This window comes from Anas acuta, chromosome 25, assembly GCF_963932015.1.
Source record: "Anas acuta chromosome 25, bAnaAcu1.1, whole genome shotgun sequence".
NCBI classification, from domain to species: Eukaryota; Metazoa; Chordata; class Aves; order Anseriformes; family Anatidae; genus Anas; species Anas acuta.
Window position 1 is genome coordinate 4,249,004 of NC_089003.1, and position 23,867 is coordinate 4,272,870.

Here is a 23,867-nt window from a genome sequence, read left to right on the forward strand (position 1 = left end):
TAGTTGTCATTAAGCACTTTGCCACACAAGTCATGCAGAAGGACCATGGCACCTTCTGGACAGTGAAAAAGGAGAGTGAAGCACCAAAGTTTAGTTGTGGTTTAACCCAGCTAGAAGCTAAGCACCACACAGCACCACGCCCCATGGGATGGGGGAGAGAATTAAAAAAATAAATTAAAATGAATGCTTGTGTGTCGTGTGTTGTGTGAGATAGTTTATTAGGACAGAAAAGAAAGGAAAATAATAGTGATAATAGCACTGCTACTACGAATGTCTACAAAATATCGTTCTGCAACAATTAAACCGTCAGCATGTTATCAACACTATTCTTATCCTAAGTCCAAAACGCAGCACCTTACCAGCCACTAGGAGGAAAATTAACTCTATCCTAGCCAAATACCCAGGAAAAAAACAATAAATCAAAAGCAGAAATATCCTTGGGAAAGAGTGATAAGGAGTACACCTAAAAGTCTCTTCAGGAAGAAAAACATATTAAATGTCTTTGGATCAATAACATGATCAATCCATGGATTTCTTCCTACCTTCCTTTTAAAAAATGTGTAGATTACATCAGGAGTCTGTCTATTGAGGAAAAAATGTCCCCTTATTAACATACAAATATGTTAAGGGGGACATGACAAACAACATTATACTGCTATCACTAACCATGATTGTGTGCAGCTACATTTATGGTAGGCATTTACTGACAATTATCAGAATTATTCACAGCACAGTTATATTGTAGTCACATGCTGACAAATTTCAACAAACGTAACTATCCTGAATGTATTTGCTATTGCTGTGATTATCATACCTATGTGCCATGATTTACGTAAGCTGTTAAAGATCATTAAGTATGTTCTTCATAGAGTCCCAAGTTTCTTTCTTCACTAGCTAACTCTTCACACTTTCCAGTAACAGTAAATGCTTCACATGCTCCCCAAGTGATGTCATATCATAACTGATGTCCTTTTTCGTATCAGTAGAAGAATTGGCGCTGCATTTATCGTCTGTTTTGTCCTGTAGGTTTGGGGCTCTATGTTCAGGATTGCCAGTAGGTGGCTGAGTGATGGTTAAGTGGGCAAGGAGCATCACCTAGCGCATTCTTGTAGTAAATACCCAGAATGTGCCTCACTGTCTGCCCAGGGAAAGTCCATGTCTGGAGTGTTGTGGTTTAACCCAGCAGGCAGGTAAGGACCACACAGATGTTCACTCACCACCCTCCTCCCACCCCACCCCCCTTCCAAAAACGCACACCAAACACACACACAGGAGGATGGGGGGTAGAATTGGGGAAAAAAATGATAAAAGCTTGTTGGTTGAGATAAAGACAGTTTAATAGGAGAGAAAATGAAGGAAAACTAATAATAATAGTAATAGTAGTAAAAATAGTATTAACAAATATAAATAATAATGATAAGAGGATATGGAAAGCAAGTGATGCACAATGCATCACTCATCACCTGCTGACTGATGCCCTTCCCATGCCATCCCCAAGCAGCGGCCCCAGCACTCACTCTGGCCAGCCATCCCATATTTATTATTCAGCGTGACATCATATGGTATGGAATACCCTTTTGGCTGTTTGGGTTAGCTGTCCTAATTCTGTCCACTCCCAGCCCAGTTTCTTGTGCACCCCCAGCCTCCTCAATGGCAGGCTAGAGTGAGAAGCTGAAAAGTCCTTGTCTTAGTATAAGCACTGTTCCACAACAACTAAACCATTGTTGTTTTATCAACATTATTCTCATCCTAAATTCAAAACACAACACCATACCATATGAAGAACATTTACTCTGTCCCAGTCAACACGAGGACACAGAAACGGGCCCCTTCCTAGGGTTTTCCCAGCATTGCAGATGAGCATAATAATAACCCTGATGATTCCCTCCCCATGACTATAAAGACTTTAGAGGGAAATGAAGATGAAGGAAAACACCTAGGTGGTCCATAGAAATCCTGGGATGGATAGGCGACTCAAAATGGTGATTCACCCACACTCTAACATGTTTCTGTTAGGCCACGATGGACTGTGTCTGGAGATGTTGATGATAGGCACAATTAGAAGAGGCTATCTCCAACTCTCACTCCCACCCAAACCAAACATGCCGGAGGCTGTGAACTGTTCAGGAGTTCAGCATGCTACAAATGCAGCTCACCTAGTAGAAGAAAAGCTGTGAAGAAGTTTAAGCTGTGTTTTGTGGTCCTGTTTTATTCCACAGATGCTGATGGTCTGCAGCACAAGGCATGTGTTGTGCTCAGAGCCTAAAAACACTCAGCTCCTGTTGAGGGATTTTTGAAACAGCAAAGATCCCATGGCTTGCTGCATCTGAGCAAACCAAGCTACCAGGATGACTATGAGAAGTTCCAATGACAGTGTTCCCACATCACCCAGCTGAGGAATTTAGAAAAATATTGTTGCCGGTAGTTGGCTTCAAGGACACGGTCTACATGACTGCTAATCACAAGGGGGTTGTTTTCTTGTAGTTGTTTGTCTGAGTGCTTTTGACCAATAATCTTGTGTGAGACACTATCCGCCCCTGTTAAGTTCACTGTAAAAGTCAGGCTATTGGGGTAATAAAATGGAGCATGATCCAACCATATTAGTGTCTGTCATGTTTTCGGCCGTTCTTCCTGCAACAAGCTCCACGCTGCTCTCGAGGAGGGTGTTGGCTGCCTCCAGGCATTTGTCCAACTGGGATGCTGCAATGAGGGAGAGATAGGGGCACCATGGGAGTAAGGCAGGAAGAAAGGTCCACAGGCAGAAAGAAGAAAGGGGACACAGGACTCCCAGGAAATAGTGGTCCTGAAGAGGTCCACTACTAGGCCTCTAGTAGGCCTCACTGGAGAGAGCAGGGAGGAAGCCGTTCTGTGGAGATCTGGAAAATAAGACTCACCAGCTCGGCTGCACAGCCAGGTCACAGCCTTGGCCTCCAGCAACTCACATAGGCCTTGATAATACCTGTTTTTCTTCTGCAGCCAGGTCACAGCCAGTACTGTGGCCCAGATGCTTGGCTCCGTGACCTGTAGAAGAACAATGACTCAGACCCGCTGACATTGTTGAGCACCTCTTCCTTTGTGACTCTGGTTCCTGACCCCTTCACTCACCTCTGGGTGCCCTGGGATTCCAAGGGGTTCCACCAGCCAAGGTGTTCCCACTGCCCCAAGTCTACACCCTGGCACCACAAAGGATTATCTCCTTACCTCACCAGGCATCTTTCCCTTGATTTCAGCCTCATCGACTTGCAGTGCAGAAGCTAAGCTTGAGCTGAGGGTCCAAGAGCCATCTACATTCTGCAGTGCGACCAGCTCCTGACACTCATCAATGGCTTTGCTGACCCATGGCCAAAAAATTTGAGAGGACAAAACAAATTTGGGATCCACATACTCGAGAGAATAAATAGATGGTGGCGGTGGTTTAGGTGCTGTGGGAAAAAATGTGAACTGGAGGGTTTGAGGAATCACAGGAAAGCTGGCCCCTCTCTACTCCCCTGTGCTCTGAGAAAATGCCCAGAACACTGTGCTCTTTGGGCAATTACCTGCAGGCTGAGGACCTCCCTGCGTATCTCCAAAATATTCCTATCATCAACCCTTTCTGGACATCCCTAATTCATCCTTATTCTCCTAGCTTTCCTGCCCAGCCATGTCCCCAAACCCTCTCTTGATATCCTTAGAACATATCTGCTCGAGGGTAGGAAGGCTCTGCAGGAGGATCTGGATAGGCTGCACCGATGGGCTGAGGTCAACTCCATGAAGTTCAACAAGGCCAAGTGCCGGGTCCTGCACCTGGGGTGCAATAACGCCAAGCAGAGCTACAGGCTGGGAGATGAGTGGTTGGAGAGCTGCCAGGCAGAGAAGGACCTGGGAGTGATGGTTGATAGTCGGCTGAATATGAGCCAGCAGTGTGCTCAGGTGGCCAAGAAGGCCAACGGCATCCTGGCTTTTATCAGAAACAGTGTGACCAGCAGGGCTAGGGAGGTGATCATCCCCCTGTACTCGGCTCTGGTGAGGGTGCACCTCGAGTACTGTGTTCAGTTTTGGGCTCCTCGCTACAAGGACATCGAGGTGCTTGAGCGGGTCCAGAGAAGGGCGACGAAGCTGGTGAGGGGTTTGGAGAACAAGTCCTACGAGGAGCAGCTGAGGGAGCTGGGCTTGTTCAGCCTGGAGAAAAGGAGGCTCGGGGGCGACCTTATGGCTCTTTACAGATACCTTAAAGGAGGCTGTAGCGGGGTGGGGATTGGTCTATTCTCCCATGTGCCTGGTGACAGGACGAGGGGGAATGGGCTTAAGTTGCCCCAGGGGAGTTTTAGGCTGGATGTTAGGAAGAACTTCTTTACCGGAAGGGTTGTTCGACATTGGAACAGGCTGCCCAGGGAAGTGGTGGAGTCACCATCCCTGGAAGTCTTTAAAAGACGTTTAGATGTAGAGCTTAGGGATATGGTTTAGTGGGGACTGTTAGTGTTAGGTCAGAGGTTGGACTCGATGATCTTGAGGTCTCTTCCAACCTAGAAATTCTGTGATTCTGTGAAAATTCATTAGTTTTCAGACCAAGAGCATACATGCAGAGTGACAATATAACCCTCTTGTCGGACATTTAATTAATCCCTAAGTCTCCTGTCTGGATCAAGATCCCATACCTTTTTATTGAGCCCCATTCTGAGCCAAGGCAGCAAAAAGTCAATGGCTGCCCGATTCTGCAACACTGAGTGTCGTAGACTGACCATATCATCCATCATTTGAGAGAGGGTGTCGGTAGTTGCATTGAACTGTTTCACTGTCCAGCATGCCAACTTTTCTATTGATGTCAGCGCCCGCACGGCTGCTAGCCCTGGTGTGAAGAAGGAGGCAAATATCTGCGCGGTTGCTGACCATAATTCAACATCATCTTTACAGTCAGGTGTTAGACCATGAGCGTCTCTTTTCGCTCTACTGGACATCGTAGGTAACGTTAATAATACCAAACCCCCGGTTGATCCAAATCCTTGACTGCCACGTTCTCGTTCTGATGCGGTTTGCAGGTCTGCTGTAAGTACAGGTACAGGGACTAATTGAGCAATCTTGCTTCCCTTCGGGATGTGGATGGGTGGGAAGCTTGTTTGGGCCATGATTTGTACTATTCCATTGTAGTCCGCATCAGTAACTCCTGGTAGCACAAAGAGTTCCTTTAATCCGCTAGAGGACCATCCAAACAACAATGCTCCTTGCAGCCTTCTGTTGATAAGCAGTGGTCCTTCAAAAGTTGTCGGTATTTTTAATGGCCGCTGATCTATTAAAGTCACTTCTACTGCGGTTTCCAAATCCAGTCCGAGGCTCTCCCTTGTGGCTGGTTGTAGTTGGTGTGATCTGGCGGCGTCTGACTGTAGGCGGGCTGCATCACAGGTGGGGCAGGTGTTGGGATCGTGGGCGGCGGCGCCATCTCGTGGTGGGCCGGTAGAGCGGAGTTGGAGTATTACACGGGAGTGGCCATTGTTGATCTCCGGCCCTAACTGTACCTGCATATCCACCGATGCAAATCTCCCAACCCCCATTAATTGCTCGGTAGTTACGTATTCTAAAGGATCTCCCGGTGGTCGGGGCGTGTGAGCACTGATATCACATATGCGTTGCCAGTGAGCCTGCCATAACAGCTGGCCAGATTGTGTCATAATCATTCTTACAATAGTTTTGATGTCCTCGGGACATAAAATACTGCTGCCCCAAATATAATTAAGCAGCTGTTTGGTCGGCTCACTATGCAACCCACTCTCTACTGTGGCTCTCAGCTGGGATAGTAGTTTCCAGTCAAGCAGGGTGTGAGCTCCCTGCAGACCCGCAGCCCCCTGCCCATAGGTTACTGGGAAAGCCTGATCAGCGAGGGGGCTCAGCAATTCAAAGTCCTGAGCATCTGCCGCCTCTCTGGCTATCGCCTGTCAATTAACCCTTTCTATCCCCTGTGGGGAGGGCTTTGGCAGTGGCTTAGTGGGAGCCTTAAGGCTCTCCCTGGGTGTATCCTCTTTCAGTTTTAAAATGAGTCGCCCCACCACCTCCTCCTCGTTGTCGGAAACCTCGTCTTCTGCTCCTGAGACTTGTATCCCAGTTTCGACCGTGGTCGGAAGGGGTGGTGCCGTAGGCCATGCCTCCTGATCTGCATCCGGGCTTTTACTATTTTACTAGGGGTGTGTGTGTGTGTGTGTGTGTGACGCCCTTTTACTGGGGGGGGGGGGGAGGGGGGGAAGGGAGTGACGCCCTGGGGGGCCCTGGCGACGGGTGCCGTGGCTCAACAGTTATCGGTCAACCCAGACGGTGGTATAGGCGAGTAATCGCCTCCCACCGAGAACAGTCCCTCTGATTCTAGGGGCTGATCTCCTAATTTCTGGGTAGCCACAGCTGCAACTTGCTGTTCTAACTTGTATCTTTTTAAACTACTAATAGTTTCCCGCCACGGTTTCATTAATTTTTTAACCATTTTATCATCATCTATAGCTAAATCCCACAAACAGTCCCCATAAGTTCTCCATTCTTCCACATCAAAGTATGACTCAGGGTTACCAAAAAATTCCTTTGCTACCCCAAAGGCTATAAGCCCTGAAATATGCTTAATTCCTTCTACCCCTCGCTTTTCTAAAAAGCGTTGCAATAAGTTGAGGGCTATGTCCTTATGCATAGTGCTGGCCTTTTCTCTGCATCTATCCGCGCTGCGTCTGTCCGCGATTTGTGCAGCTCCGTGTCTATCCACACTGGTAGCCCTCCGGACCGTGAAGACCCCTTTTTAGGTCAGTCTAGGCAATCTTCTGCCCTCCGATTTGCTGCTAATCAGTGCTTGTCCTCACCGCGCCTCGGTTCCATGTTGTCCCTGTTCGGGCGCCACTTGCGGGTGCAGGGACCTGCTGAGTTTGGCGCAGGGAAGCAAGTGATCAGCTCAATATGAGTGGTAGTACAAGCTTCAACTTTATTGCGCAGATATCCGTATATTTATACACACAGCAATAATTATGCCTACTGGTCACTATCCTATTGGCTAAGGCTAGAAGTGTTGCAAAAAATACTGTTTCTCCTACTTGCGGTTACAGCGCATAAGCTACTCCCTTATCTTCCCGGGCCTCAGATCCACCTGTTTATCTCTCTCTCAAGGACGGACTGCCCTGGCACTTTTCACAAGAGTGCTTCTCATCCGACCTACTGCACGGCTATAAACTCTGTATTTTAATTGCCTTGCTTGTACAATTCCTCTAGGGACCCGTGCCATTGCTCTTTGAGCCATTCTTCAACACTTTCCAGTTGCAAATTTACTCTGAACTAAAACATTGCTCTTCATAACTTTTTCAAAGATCTATAGGATACCAAGACGGACGTCTCAATGGCTACCGAGGTATGCTCTTTCCCTTACCCTAGTTTCCCTCTCTGTTTTCTAACTCTTCTTCTGTCTGCTTCATTGTCCATATTCTATGACACTTATGTAATAATGATTTTGAAAATGGATGTTCTATGTACTTCATGCATATGTTACTCTGCAAAGTATTTGTAGGGACTAACTTCAATTATTTGAGTCTTCCTGTCTAGATGATATCAAAAGATAAACATCCAAAAAATGAATGAGAGTAAGGATAGGATTCATCTCACTGACTGCAAACATCTGCAATATAGATTTCTACATATGAGCTAATCATGTATGAATTTCCTAGTGAAGTGGAACAGTGCAACAGTATCTCTGGAGTGTATGAAATATGGTTTAGGAGTGGTATTCTAGAAGAGGTTGTTTCTCTCCATTGATGTTAAGAGATGTTAATGTTAATGTCAAGAAATGTTAATGGCTATAACTGACATGGAGAAGGCTGAGGTACTCAATAACTTCTTTGACTCAGTCGTCACTGCCAGTCAGGCTTCCCATGTCTCTCATTTCCCTGAACCTACAGATGGAGGCTGGGAGGGAAAGTCCCACCCACTGTAAGCAAAGAACAGGCTTGAGACCACCTGATGAAACTAAACAAGTAGAAGTCTATGGAGCCTGATACATGCATCCTAGGGTCCTGAAGGAATCAGCTGATGTAGGTGCCAAGCCTCTCCCCATCATATTTGAAAAGTCCTGGCAGTCAGGAGAATGTGATGGCGACTGGAAAAAGGGAAACATCACTCCCATTTTTAGAAAGGGTAGAAGGGAGGACCTGTGGAACTACAGACCGATGAGCCTGGCAAGATCATGGGACAGATCCTCCTGGAAGCAGTGTCCAGGCACATGCAAGACAAAGAGGTGATCTGAGACAGCCATCATGTCTTCACCAAGGGCAAATGGTGCCCGAGCAATCTGGTGGCCTTCTGTGATGGAGTGACTACAGCAGTTGACAAGGGAAGACTGATTGATGTCATCTATCTGGACTTCTGCAAAACCTTTGACACAGTCCCACATGACATCCTGATCTCCAGATTGGAGAGAAATATATTTCATGGGTGGACAATTCCATGGATAAGGAGTTGGCTAGAAGGCCGCTCCCAAAGAGTGGTGGTCAATGGCTCTAGGTCCAGGTGGTGATGAGTAGTGTCCATCAGGGATCTCTCCTGGGACCAGTACTGTTTAATATTTTTATCAATGACATAGACAGTGGTATCGCGTGAACCCACTTTCCAGCATGTTTGTAGATGACACCAAGCTGAGCGGAACAGTCAATACAACAGAAGGAAGGGACACCATCCAAAGGGACTTGGGCAAGCTTGAGAAGTGGTTCCATGTGAACCTAATGAGGTTCAACAAGTCTAAGTGCAAGGTGCTGCACCTGGGTCGGGGCAAACCCAGACAGGAGTACAGACTGGGAGCAGAACTCATTGAAAACAGCCCTGCAGAAAAGGACTTGGGGGTTCTTCTGGTGGATGAAAGGCTCGACATGAGCTGGCGGTGCGTGGTTGAAGCCCAGGAGGCCAACTGCGTCCTGGGCTGAATCAAAAGAGGAGTGGCCAGCAGGTGAAGGGAGGGGATGTCTCCTTCTACTCTGCCCTCATGAGGCCCCGCTTGGAGTACTGTGTCCAGTTCTGGAGCCCCCAGCACAAGAAGGATGTTGATCTTCTAGAACAGTTCCAGACAAGGATCACGTCGTTGATCAGAGGGCCAGAGCACCTCTCCTTGAAGAAAGGCAGAGTTCAGCCTACCGAAGAGAAGGCTCTGGGGTGACCTCGTTGTGGCCTTTCAATACTTAAAGGGAACTTATAGGAAAGATGGAGAGAAACTTTTTGCTGCATCAGATAATGACAGGACAAGAGGGAATGGTGTGTTTTTTTTTTTTTAATTTTTATTTTTTTAACTAAAAGTGGGGAGATTTAGATTAGAGATTAGGAGGAAATTCTTCACTGAGAGGGTGGCAAGGCACTGTAACAGGTTGCCTAGAGAGGCTGTGGATGCCCCATCCTTGGATGTGTTCTAGACCAGGTTAGATGAGGCCCTGAGCAACCTGATCTAATGGGTGGCATTCCTGTTTATGACAAGGGGGTTGTAATTAGATGATCTTCAATGTCCCTTCTAACCCAAGCCATTCTATGATTCTATGAATATTTCAGTTTGTTTTGTGTACACAAGTGCCCACCTGTTTGTTACCTTTTGAATAATTTTGAAATTAGGTTGTTAACAATTGGGTGTTATACCAAAGGGTTATTCACACTTTATCATAAAACTTCCATTCTCTTCTTAAGAAGCAGAATGCTGGGAACTCCGAACTGCTTTCTGATATAAATTATCAAATCAATCTGAGTCAACTAACCATTAATAGCTAGTAAAAGACCAATGTTATCCTAATCAGTTATACAGTAGTAGTATACTACTTGTATACATGTTTAGGCTAACATTGGTCTTTTTATTGCCTTTGGATGTACACAGTATTTATGAATGTTTTTAGCATAGGAAGTCTTGTTCAAATGATAACATTCGATGACAGTTATGGGAATATGGGCAGTGTTGCTAAGGTGGAGCAACCAAAGCCACCAGTCCATAAATCATGAATCCCTAGGATTTGTGGTGACTAGCATGATGCAACATGACAATGACTCAGTCCTTGTGTTAAAAATTACTTTTCTTCTCCTTCCTTCTACACTGTCCCATTGTCTATTGTCTCCTTCTACTCTGTCCTCATGAGGCCCCACTTTAAGAGATGTTAATGTTAATGTTAATTTCAAGAAATGTTAACGGCTATAACTGATATGGAGAGGGCTGAGGTACTCAACAATATTTTGCCTCAGTATTCACATGCAATTGCTCATTCAATACCTCCCAGGTCACAGAATCTCAGGGCAGGGACTGGGGGAATGAAGTCCCACCTCTGTAGGAGAAAGCAAGGTTCGATACCATCAGAAGAATCTGAATATGCACAAGTTGATGGGGCCTGATGAGTTGCATCCAGGAATGGTGAGGGAATTGGGAGATGAAGTTGCTAAGTGTATAAGGAATTGGCTGGATGGTCACATTAAAACAGTTGCAGTCAATATCTCAATGTCCAGGTGGAGACCAGTGATGAGTGGTGTCTCATCCCTCAGGGTTCTATTTTGGGAATTCAGCCAAGCCAAGGTTCTGCACCTGGGTTCAGGCAATCACAAATATTAATACAGACTATGCGATGAATGGATTGAGAGCAGCCCTGCAGAAAAGGAGTTGGGGGTACTGGTGGATGAAACACTTGACATGAACTGGTAATGTGTGCTTACAGCCCAGAAAGCCAATTTTATTCTAGGCTGCATCAAAGCCCATGGCCAGCAGATCAAGGAGGGTGATTCTCCCAATCTCTTCTGCTTTCACGATATCCTGCTAGGTATACTGCATCCAGCTCTGTGGCCCCCAGCACAAGAGAGACATGGACCTATTACAGTTGGTCCAGAGGAGAACCACAAAAACGATCAGAGCATGGAACACTTCTATGAAGATAGGTTGAGAGAGCTGGGGTTATTTAACTTAAAGATGTCTCCTTCTCTAAGGAAGAGGAGAGAGCAATAAAGGGAGACCTTATAGAGGTCTTCCAATACTTACAGAAAGCCTCCAGAAAAGATTGGGAGATGCTTTACCAGGGTGTGTAATGAGAGGACAAGGGGCAATGTTTTCAAACTAAGAGAGAGTAAATTTAGATTGGATATAAGGAAGTAATTCTTCACAATGAGGGTGGTGAAGCACTGGGACAGGTTGCCTAGAGAAATTGTGGATGCTCCCTCCCTGGAAGTGTTTATGGCCAGCTTAGATGGGGCTTTGAGCAACATGGTCTAGTGGAAGGTGTGTCTTCCCAGACATGCCAGGAGTGTTGGAACTAGATGATCTTTAAAGGCCCCTTCCAACCAAAACTGTTCAGTGACTGTGTGATTCTAAGACTCTATTATGTTCAGGTACTGTAGATCTCAGGGTGAAATCTAAGTGAAATGAAGTGAAATTAAGTGAAATGAATGCTGCCACAAACATATATCAGATCTATAAGAGAAACCTGTGAAAGTTCTATTTCTTTAGGCTATTGTGAACATTAGTTCCAGCTAGACATTTGTTTTTAACTGAAAGATATATCATTGACTCAAGGAAATCAGTTGTTGAATTTGACTGCAGTTGATAAATTGTTTCAACAAGAATTCTGCCCTTCTATCCTCTATTTAAAGTATACTAGAAAAACGAGTTCTCTGATCTTCTTTTTGATGATGTTAGGTATTAAATCAGGGTAAACATTGGTTAGTCTGTGGAGAGCTGGATCATATGTATGGATACTGTGTATTAAATTTGATGTAGTGAGAAATGTTCTTACCCTGAATGTATTTCATTTTTTATGCCAGGTTAATAATGAAGTTCGTTTGTCTAGCGATCTCTCAGAAGGTGAGATAAGAGCCACTCGGAATAGAAGAGGAAGAGTGCAGATGTGCCTGCATGAATTACTTGATGTTCATTTTGAGGAGGTAAGCACTGACAATCATGTTAAGGTAAAAAGGATAACACTCCCGTGATGTAACACAGACTGTCATTTGAAGTGAGGCCAATAATTTGTCAATTAATGAGGTCAATTTTCAAATTATTAACCTCAAGAAAATTAACTGTATATCAGCCAAAACCAGAACAACATCACATGGTATGAAATATTCCTTTAGTCCATCTGGGTCAGTTGTCCCGTACCTATTCTATTGCCTCCTAGCCTCCTGCTCACCCACAGCCTGCTTTCTGGGGGTGGAGTGCGGAGTGGGAAAGAGAGAGTCTTGATGCTGTGGCAGCACTGTTCAGTAACAGTCAAATTATTGGTGTGTTATTAGTACCATTCTAGCCTGAAACCCAAAATACAGCACCATATTGGCTGCTATAAAGAAAGTTGACTCCAATCTAGTTGAATGCAGTACAGCATACTTCTTTAGAAATGTCTTGGCTGGCTATAATAGTTCTATCTTTCACTTTTGGAAAAAAATAACAAATAAAGGTCTTGGAGACGGAACAGAGAAACACAGTACATACTTCTCAAGATATAATTATGTTTTGAAGCAACATCACAGAAACATAGCCAGAACAAAATTACATATCAGAAAGACAAGTGCGGTTCATTCATGGTGGGACAATATAAAGGAGAACATAATTTGTGACCGTTATGTAAAGGGAAAAGAGAAATAGGGGAAAGCAGGTAGATTATGGAATGTGTCCTAAACAAAACTAACAGGTGAGGCGAGAACTTCAAGGGCCCTTATCCCTGACTGTTTGTTAAGCCTTTGCTCTAAAGAGAGTGCATCAAGATTAACCTTTATGTACTGGTGTTTTCTGTCTTCCTCTCCTCAGAATAATGTACCTAACATTGTTGTTCTGGGATCAGGAGGAGGCCTGCGTGCTATGATAGCCCTGCTAGGAACCTTGGTGGAGCTGAAAAATCAGAATATCTTGGATGCTGTCATGTATCTGTGTGGGGTGTCAGGATCCACTTGGTAGGTACCTGTTGACTGGTGTGATAGTAAGTGAACTGCTTCATAGATTCAGTAGAAATCTGACACTTTCTTCACTGTTCAGAACCCTGTATGGGGCTCACAACTGATGAACTTAGCGGCAGGTGAGATGTGCCTGTAAAAAGGTGAGAGGCACGGGAAATACTTATAATATCACCTACAGTCCAGCAAGACTGATCTTTCATCCCTAGAGAGGAAAACTTCTCAATTAAGCTAACTCTGTCTTACCTTCTTGAAGATATAATTCCCCTTGTTTACAGGTTAATGATGATGAGGAGAGCAGAAAAGTGACAACCAGCCAGGAAAATGTTGAAAACTTCTGGGTACCATACTACTCAGAAGTAAAGGGGCTTGTTTAATAGAGGTTATGTAACCTTTAGAAAGGGCCTATAAAACTTAGCTACATCTTTCGAGTGTATGGGAATGACTCAAGGTGCATAAATGTAAACACCTGCTACCATTTTACCTACTTTGCCTGCCCCCTTCCTGTTGGGAAAAGCACTGGGTCTCCTACATATAGTGCATCAAATCTACTAAATTTGTAGTGATGTCTCACACACATGACACGTTAAATAACATTATATATATGCATGGTTATTCTCTTGAATTTTGTACTTGATTTACTTTTCAGATGTATCTTTTATGCAATGGAAAGAAACGACATTCAGGAACAGGTGCCATTTTAATTTAATGTCTATGTGCACCATTGTCAGCGACATGCATGGATTGTTGCACACTTAATTTAGACAACTAAATACATGTGCCTGTATGTACACCTATATACACCTAGCCTTCTCTTTTATTTAAGGGGATAGGTTTATGATCTGTAAAGATAGACTTATAGCAACAGCTTAGATGTTATAGAAGAAAATTCTGGTTTTCTTCAGGTGGTTCACAAGGACACAGGTCTACAGCTCCTGTGGAAGTCTTGGACACTTTACACCTCAAGTGTCACTATCTGTGGTTAGGAGCCCTATGTGGTGTCTGCAGTAATCCCAAACATCCTCACACTAGATGGATAGGATGCCATCCAGAACGACCTAGACAGACTTGACAGGTGGGCCTCTTTGAACTTCATGAAGTTCAACAAGGCCAAGTGTACGGTCCTGCTTCTGGTCTGGGGCAACCCTAAGCACAAATACAGGCTGTGCTGTGAATGGACTGATAATAGCCCTGAGGAGGAGTTGGCAGTGTTGCTGGATGAAAAACTCAACAGGAGCTGCCAATGTGTGCTGGTAACCCAGAAAGCCAAGCCCATATCCTGGGCTGCATCAAAACAAGCATCGCCAGTAGATTGAAGGAGGTGATTCTCTCCCTCTTCTCTGCTCTCATGAGACACCATCTAGAGAACAGTATTCAGCTCCAACATAAGAAAGACATGGACCTGTTAGATCAGGTCTAGAAGAGAGTCGCGAAGATGATCAGAGGGCTGGAGCACCTCTTCTACAAAGACAGGGTGAGGGAGTTGTGGTTGTTCAGCCTGGAGAAGAAATGACTCCAGGGAGTCCTTACAGCAGCCTTCCAGTATTTAAAGAGGGCCTTGTGAGAAAGCTGAAGAGGAACTCTTTAACAGAGAGTGTAGTGATAGGACAAAGCATAATGGTTTTAAACTAAAAGAGGTAGGTTTAGATTAGATATGTTAAGAAGAAATGTCAGTCTGAGTTTGGTGCTGGGAAAGCTTGTGGAGCAGCTTATCCTGAGTGCCATCACACAGAACTTGCAGGACAACCCTGGCCCAGGGTTGATCAGGCCCTGACAAGGTCCAGTCAGCATGGGTTTATCAAAGGCAGATCCTGCTTGACAAACCTGATCTCTTTCTATGACAAGGTGATGTGCTCAGTGGACAAGGGAAAGGCTGTAGATGTGGTCTACCATATCACCTTCACCTTCAGTAAGGCTTTTGACACTGTTTCCCACAGCATTCTTCTGAAGAAGTTGGCTACTCAAGGCTTGGACAGGTGTATGCTTTGTTGGGTTACAAACTGGCTGGGTAGCTGGGCCCAAAGAGTTGTGGTGAATGGAGTTAAATCCAGTTGGAGGCTGGTCACTCGTGGTGTCCTCCAGGGCTCAGTATTGGGGCTAGTTGTCTTCAATATCTTTATCAGTGATCTGGATGAGGGAGTCGAGTGTACCCTCAGTAAGTTTTCAGATGACACCAAGTTAGGCACGAGTGTTGATCTGCTCAAGGGTAGGAGAGCTCTGTAGAGGAATCTGGATAGACTGGACTGATGGGCTGAGGCCAACTGTATGAGGTTCAACAAGTCTAAGTGCTGGGTCCTGCACTTGGGGCACAACAACTCCAACCAGTGCTAGAGGCTTGGGGGAGAGTGGCTGGAGAACTGCCCGGCAGATAGGGACCTGGGGGTATTGGTCACTAGCCATCTGAATACAAGCCAGCAATGTGCTCAGGTGGCTAAGAAGGCCAAAAGCATCCTGGCTTGTATCAGAAATAGTGTGGTCAGCAGGACTAAGGAAGTGAGTTTCCCCTTGTACCCAGCTCTGGTATGAACACCATGAACATAGTGTTCAGTTTTGGGCCCCCCACTACAAGAAGGGCATCGAGGTGCTGGAGCATGTCCAAAGAAAGGCAACAAAACTGGTGAAGGCTCTGGAGAACCCAAAAAAGGGCAACAAATCCGGTGAAGGGTCTAGAGAACAAGTCTTATGAGGAGCAGCTGAAGGAGCTGGGGTTATTTAGCTTATAGAAAAAAAGGCTCAGGGAGACCTTATGGTACTTTACAATTACCTTAAAAGAGGTTGTAATGAAGTGGGGATCAGTCTCTTCTCCCAAACACCAAGTGATAAGATGAGGGGAAATGGCCTCAAGCTTTGCCAGAGGAGATTTAGGTTGGTTATTAGGAGAAATCTCTTTACTGAAAGGGTTGTGTGGCATTGGAATAGGCTGCCCAGGGAAGTGGTTGAGTCACCATCTCTGGAGGTCTTCAAAAAACATTTTGATGTAGAATTAGAAACATGGCTTAGTGGTGAACTTGTCGGTACTAGGTTAAATGTTGGACTAGATGACCTTAGAGGTCTTTTCCAACTTGAATAATTCTATGATTCTATGAAGTGCTTGACTATTACAGTAGTGAGGCACTGGAACAGATTTCCCAGAGAAGTTGTGGATGCCCCATCCCTGCAGATGTTCAAGGCCAGATTGGACTTTGGGCAACCTGATCAAATGGGAGTTGTCTGTGCCCATTAAAGGGAGAGATTGAACTAGATTATCTTTAGGGTCACTTCCACCTCAAACTATTTTATGACTCTATGATTTTATGATCTTCATTGTACAGAGTCAATACACAGACAACAGGCTGCTCTTGATGAAGAAAGTAATTCTATACACCTTAATTTATTAGGTGTTATTAGGGCCATAGAGTTGGTCTTGGAACAGTCTGAGCCCTTCACATCTCTGCAAGTAGTTAGCAGAGATGATATTTTAGTAGGATATGATGCCACACTGCAAATATACCAAATTTATTGGACCTGATAACAGACTAAAAATTTCACAAGTTTGTAAAAATGGTGACATGATGTAATTCATTTTACTTAAGTTTGTTCCATGTTCTTTAATGGATTATCTGTTTCTTAGCAGGCTTCACATCTTTCCCACTAAAGATTTATGCAAAATCTGTATTCCTACAGCAATTTACCCTAAATAAATGGCATGTAACCACCTGAAATTCAGCTTCATGTCATCTAACTAATTAAATGACTTTATCAGAATGCAAGTGGGAAGCAAATTATCAATGAACAATGACATCCTTCTATGCTGCAAAGTTCCTTGCTTGTGGAGAAGCCTATGAGTTCTTTTTCTTCCCATACATATTTTAAATCATTCCAATATCTGCATGCAGATTGGAATGAAAAAAAAAATCAAAGCTCTATTCATTTCCCTCTTTACTATAGAACGGATTTTTCTTTCTCCTTAAAAGGTGCATGTCCATGCTGTATACAGATGGGAAATGGTCAGAAAAAAAAAAAAAAAAGTCCCTGGAAGAGAATCTAATCAAAATTCTCACAGTGGACAGTTGTGACATTGGGAAGGAAATAAAATATTTAGAGGAGTCATCAGAAGATGAACATTACTCACTCACTGATGTCTGGGCCTGTGTTGTATACGGAATACTGCATCAGGTAAGAAACTAATTGCAAACACCTTTTGAATGTTTTGAACATCTCAAAGTAATTGCAACTGAATTTGACTTTTGTGAATGTTTTGAGGAGTTGTATAAGTTGAAGCAAAATTTTAGAGCATTATGTCTAATCTCTGGATATGTAAAGGTAGAGAGGTTAATCCAACTCTATTCTCCAAAGTGGGGTTATCCCCAGTAGTACAGAAGGAGGAACAACAACTGATGTTCATACTTATTTTCCAGTTTGATGAGAACAAGCTGACTGATTACAGGGATGCCTCAGAGAGTGGAATAAACCCTTACCCAATTTATGCAGCAGTGGATAAGAAAAAACTGAGTGAAGCGGGTGCAAGCTCTCCAGGTAAATATGGGTTCATCTTACAGTATTTTAAATACCATCAGATATCTTAAATACGATTAGGTTCCTTTAAGGCAATGGCAGACAGAAACTGTGCTTATACCCAACCCCATTTTGACAAATGATGGAGAAAAAGAGGCACTTCCAGGGGCTGAATCATATTCTGTAAAGGTCACTTGCGTGATAGGAGAGTGAGACAACTCCAGAACAGAATAAACTAAACAGATTAGATAAGACATCAATAAAATAGATCTTCAAAATGTAGGTTGTAGATGAAATTTTATGCAGGTCTCATGTAGCAGCAATTTAAGATGTATGAATTCCTTTACGGTAAATCACAAATTAGTTTGTATGTTTGTTTGTTTGTTTTTTTCCTTAGCAGCTTTTTATCATTAGTTAATCATTATCATATTTAATACAAGAAGTCAGTAGCGTTTGCTGCAATCCATACAGTGACTTAGTTAAAGATTTGTAAATAGCACTGCTCACACACAAGGTATTAGTAATTTCTGTAGAGCAAGGGACTGGTGATTTCTATACAACAAGGGATTGGGGGATTTCTAAACTCAACCTATTGAGTTTCACGATCAAGAACTTTTCTTTTGTTGAAGTACTCACCTTCGCCTGACTCAGCTTATTCAGCAGACAATCATTGAACCTCAAGGAGTCTGCCCTAATAGGCATCCCTCCTAAGGGAAAGATCCTAGGTCACAGCCCACTGTGGTCCTGGAGAGCTCAAGGGGGCTTTTTGCTTAGGACCGGTATTTATAGGACTGTGAGATGAATGGCTTTGGTCAGTATTTTTCCATTCTGGCCACAAGTCATGTTAGGTAATCCTTGTGTTGCCAAACCAACCATACAATTCCAGTACTTTCCAGATTGTACAGTTCAGGTAGCCAGGTAGCAGGAGTTCCAGGTTAAGTTAGGGAGTGCCTAATCATCCCAACTCACTGCACTTGTAACAATGGCAATCCTGACACTGAAGAGTTGCTGGAGGTGGGGGGGTGAGGTGGAGGGAGGGTCTGCACCACCACAATGTGGAAGCTGGAATATAGACTTCTGGTGCCATCATAGAACTCCTTGGCCTCCATCTGAGTATTCAGAGGGGCTCAGTTCTTTTGTAAAGTTCTCTCTATTCACATTTGAGAATCCTTTTGTCACAAAAGTGACTCGGGATGTTCTGTGACAAAGGGGGAATTTCTACCTCCTTTTAGTAAACGTTTTTAGTAAGATTTAGTCATGATCATCAGACAGCTGCTCAATTAGGGAAATGAGAGGGAGAGAGCACACACACAAAATTTGCAGTAGTTTATATACAATTTGCAATAAGGCACTCTGCAAACATATACAATCATATTGTTACAGCAGTCCCAAGTCTGCAGAACATCTTACCTTATTCCATGCAAAACAGAGCTTTGGCACAGGACAGGTGTGGGCCTTGGGTTGGCACCAATCCTTTGTTATGTGTTCCTGAGGCCTTGATCTTCTCTGAAGCTGATTTTTTCTCAAAACAGGAATTTTGGTGTTTCTCTCAAATAATCTGTTGTTCCCAGCCCATCAGATGAAAGTTCTCAGGCCAATGTTTATAGCTCTGGGCAGAGACAAAGTGGTTAGGTCCTAAATTCTAGGCAGAAAAGTTAACCCTTTCATTGCAGAACATGTAGCACAGAGCAGGCAGAGTGGTTAACCCCTGCCTCAGTCTTACCATACTCTGCCTACTTCACCTACTCCTCTATAACAGTATGGGCTTCCTTTCCATCCTACATCATAACAGTCAGCTCCAGGCAGATGACTCAGTTCAGGATAGGTCCCTGGTACCATAAGTCCCTGGTAACATATATGTGGGTACTTGAATCAAACCCTTTCTCTTCTCTTCACTGACACTACATGTAAAGTGTATTAGGGCAGTCACGCCACATGAGCAGAAGGACTCTCTTAGTTGATAAGCATTGAGAGGCCTATGAGCACATCTGAGAGATTTATTCAGAGCTGTACAATTTGACGGATGATCTGCAGGAATCCCAGACCTTTCAGGTGTAGCAGTTGGAGGCCAGGTTATAAAGGATACCAAGAGCATAACAAGCAGCAGGCATAGCATGCTATGACTATCTTTGTTTCCCATATGAAAATTCATCTTTGTCAGATAAAGTCAGGTGATTTAAGAAAGGAAAAGAAAAACAACCTGAGTGCTATCTTGGGATGGTGAGGTCAGCTATACTTCTGAATATTGTGTGACAAAACACAATATTCTTTGATTTTCTCAGAGACCTGGTTTGAATTCACTCCACATGAGGCTGGATATGCTGCCTTGGGTGCTTTTGTGAGTACGGAGAACTTTGGAAGTAAATTTGAAAATGGTAAACTGATGGAGAAGAAAAAGGAAAAAAGCATTTTTTACATGCAAGGTAAATCTTCCTGATTCTTCTTTGTAGAATATCTATCTATCTATATTTGTATTCTGTATATATATACAGGTATATATGGATATATACATATATATATATATATATATATATATATAAACAGGTGTACTATTCTGTATCTTTCTGCAGGTTATAATAATGTAGCTATTATTGTATTTTGTGTGTGTATATATATTACGTATGCATGTATAATAATGGAGAATTCTGGAGACCAGTTTGTCTCTCTTTAAACGTCCAGATGGGAACATCTGAATACCTCCCTACTCTCCACTACCTAAACTGACCGGTTTTATGTGGTCATTAAGGAAAATTAGAGACCTCCATCCTAGGTTAGTAAAGTTAGTAAAATATTCCCAGCCTAACTGTCTAAATGTTTTATAATCTCAGCATATTTACTTTACAGGGAGTGATGCTTCCCAAATCAGATGCACCCTGTGAGGACTGGTTCCTCCTATTATTTCAATTTGTTTCACTCTGTTTCAGTCCAGGTGCCAAATCTTTTTATTCCCTACCTACAGCTGCAAATCTCATCTCACTTGTCTATGACACATCTAGATATATGTATCACCCTTAAACACATCTTGCATTTGATCACTTCATGCCCCGGTCTCCTCAAAACATGTGCTTGGCATCATTCCCTCTAGGAAAAACAAAACAAAACAAAACATAAACTCAACAAACAAACAGAAAATCCACTCTAATTCTGGCTATTTAATTAATTCAGACAGAAAAAAATAATAATAATCAAAATACAGTGAAGAAATGAAGAGTACTTATGGTTCTGGGCTCATGTGTGGGGTCTGCACAGCGAAGTGTTCAACCAAGAGTTCTACAGTGCGAGAGTATTCAGTGTTTGCTATGGGATACTGGCCTTAATGTCAAAAATAAAAAAAAATAAAAAATAGCCCACTGAACTGTAGACCTGGCATGAGGAAGAAGGAATAAATCAGATTTTAAGCTGTATAATCGTTTCAGTGGACAATAAGGGAAAACTATGCAAGTAGTTTTGATTTAGACTTCTACCTGACAGGTTTTGAAAGTTAGGTAAGAGGAGTGTACTATTGAAAGGCAATCTTGTATTGGATTCTTAGTAAGACAAACATAAAACAAGTATTTTATCCACTTTTTTTTTTTTTTTCTTTTCTTTCAGGCTTATGGGGGAGTGCTTTGGGAAGCATGGAAGAAATTCTAAAGGCTATACTAGGTACTCTGTTTTTTTCCGTTGCCTCTATGTTCAAATTACAAATTGAGCATATACTTCAAATTACCCTTGGGCACTTCAAATTACGCATGGGCATTGAAGATACCGCTAATTGAGACCTGAAGTGTCAGTCATGACTACATCTGGTGCGGGATGTTAAGGGCAACAAGAAGGGCTTTGTAGGTACATAATCATCAAAAGGAAGACTAGGTAAAATGTGGACCTGCTGCTGAAATGGAGGCAGGCAGGAATCCTGGTGGCAAAGGACATGCATAAAGTTGAGTTACTTGGTCCTTCTTTGCTTCACTCTTTATCTGGCACTTAAAACACAGATCTATGAGTGATGAACAGAATCAGTAGGAGAATAGTGCTCTTCTAGAGTGCCAGCCAGAAGACAGGGGAGATCTTTCAAGGAATCTAAAATGGAACTGTACTTATATTTACATTTAAGTGCAAGGCTAGATTTCTTGATGTCTTTTACTGAAAGACAATGACTATTTTATGAGAAGGGGTATTCTTATTTTAATTATATTTTTTATTTTTTTTTTTTATTTCTTTCTAGACTATATCAAGGGGTTGTTAAAAAGGTTACTAAGTTCCTGTGAGACAAGGATGTGCAGCCCATATGGATATGGTCATGGTGGGTTATTGTGATTCTTTGTGCTTTTTTGCCTTTTTTTTTTTTTTTTTAATTAAACACTGATTTGCTTTCCCCATGTAATCCCTTGGGGGACTGTTAGGATTGTCAGGCAAGGTACAAGGAAATCCAGGCCCTTTTCCCCCTCTCACACATGTAATAATTTGTAAGGTCTTCAACACGTAACTAATTCCCATTTACTCCAACTTTTGCTACTCCTCCTGCTGTTGTGTTTCATGGAGTTTTTCTTCCAGAATGAAAACAAAGACTATTTCTATTCTGGTATGATTCTATAGCCATCCAGATGTGAAAAGCTCAGTGTTAGATGTTTTTATTGTCAGCAGGGAGAAATATTCACTTTGCTACATGGTTCCTCTCACCAGTCTAAACTTTTTTTAGGATAAGACAAATGAGGGCAGGCTTTCTACAGATTCCATCTGATACAATGACTACATCTTCACTAATTCATGTTAGTTACCATCTACTTAGATCAATACCATCATGCTGATGTTTGGTAAGATAAATTCCATCCTGATGTAACTTCTATCTTGTCTTTCTTAGAAAGCATGTCAAATACCACCGAGTTTTCTCAGACTGTTTTGCTTCTACTAGAACTTCAGATTTGTGCTGTAAGTGGGAGAGATCCTGAAGAAGTCTTCAATAAATTGTTGAAAATATTGTCAGGCAAGTGAATGATGTGGAAGTTTCTTCGTACCTGCACTCTCAGTAATCTGACTTCACAAATTCCTTTGTTGTATATTCTTATACTTTCCTTTTCTTCTTTTCTCTTTTTAAGAAGATGAAAAAAAACGTGCATCCTACCAAATGTGCCTTAAAGTGCATAAGACTTGGGTGATGAAAACAAAGGAGGAAAGAATAGAGACCTGTGTTAATCTTTGCAAAGAAATAGAAAAGGAATTTAGAGGCAAGTATTGCACATTAATGCTTACTGTAATGGTGATGCTCTCCTCACCCCATTTAGAAAAATTCACAGGATTTTCTACAAATCCTGCGATTTACTACAAAAGCCCACATGCATTTGTTGGAAAAAGTTGTCATGTAAGTTGATGTGTATGTGTTTCTTTAATGTCACTGGCTTTTAGCTTTTTCTCCACTTCATTTTCCTTTCATTTTTTCATTTTTTAACACTTGCATTTTTTCAGACTATCTTGCACAAGAAGGTACTCCAGAAGGAATGTCACAATCATTGCATGGCAAGTTTATCTCATTTTTAGTATCTTTTATTGCTCTTTATATCGTATGTGCTTTCAAAAAAATCCATCTTTGGAGGATTGTGAACATAAATTCCAGTGTAAATCTTATGTAGGGTCATTGTGGGATGATCTAGTGAAAACTATACTATAGAATGTATCAATGATATTCCAGTTTTCAATGTTCATAAAGCTTTCTGTTCTCGTGAAAGTAATTAGAATCTGCCTTCCTGAGTAAATAAATTAGGAAGCCTAATCCTGAACAATCAGTTTCCCATTTATTCTTGTTCCTGAGTGAGCCTGTACTTCTCAGGCATTCAAAACTGATGAAGTATATGTTGAAGAGTGGATTTCTCAGTAGATTGCTATTAGCTACTTAGCATGCATTACTCTCAAGTGTTATTTGGAACATCCATCACTAGAGACATTTGGAAATGAAAAGTCATGAAATAAGAAATCCTATAGCAAGCATTTTTGGCAGCTAATCAAAATCTCCACCCTTTTATCTGCTTAGATAAAAGTAACTTTTAGTTACTTTTAGCACTAAAGTTTTAAGTAACTGAACTCATTTAGCTTATATCTACAATATTTATTGGACTATGAGTCAAATGAAGATTATTTGGATTTATTTTAAAAAAGACCAAGAAGAGGTCTAAGCAAGACACAAGTAAATTTCAAATAAGAATTTCATGTTGAAGTTCCTAGAATATATTTGCAATGTTAAGCTGATATATCACATGTGTAGATCCAGGGCTCTACTAGTTCCATCACCCACTGTGTATGGGCAGCTTTTTGCCAACTCCGTCTGGAGCAAATTGGTTGGTGTTATGAGATTAAATATGGCCATTGCTTCTTTAATCTCCTGTACTTGTTCCAAGGACTGTGTACACAGATCACTCCTGGCCTGTCTTTGCCCAATACAGTCCTCCAAATTATCGCATTGAGCTGGTTTTCTCACATTTTCTCACATGATCTCTTGAATTTCTCATGGTTTTCTGCCAATATTC

The 23,867-nt window shown here is 42.6% G+C and overlaps 1 protein-coding gene across 1 annotated transcript; it reads left to right on the forward strand.

Moving 5' to 3' along the window:
* The first annotated feature begins 6,205 nt into the window (after positions 1-6,205).
* On the forward strand, positions 6,206-22,341 carry LOC137844259 (cytosolic phospholipase A2 gamma-like). The gene is made up of 9 exons (XM_068660462.1): positions 6,206-7,345; positions 11,755-11,874; positions 12,734-12,876; positions 16,830-17,031; positions 17,274-17,391; positions 19,653-19,793; positions 20,962-21,015; positions 21,575-21,652; positions 22,211-22,341. Exons 1-9 carry the CDS (start codon positions 7,334-7,336, stop codon positions 22,339-22,341), a joined length of 999 nt encoding a protein of 332 aa, XP_068516563.1. The 5' UTR covers positions 6,206-7,333.
* Positions 22,342-23,867: the final 1,526 nt, after the last annotated feature.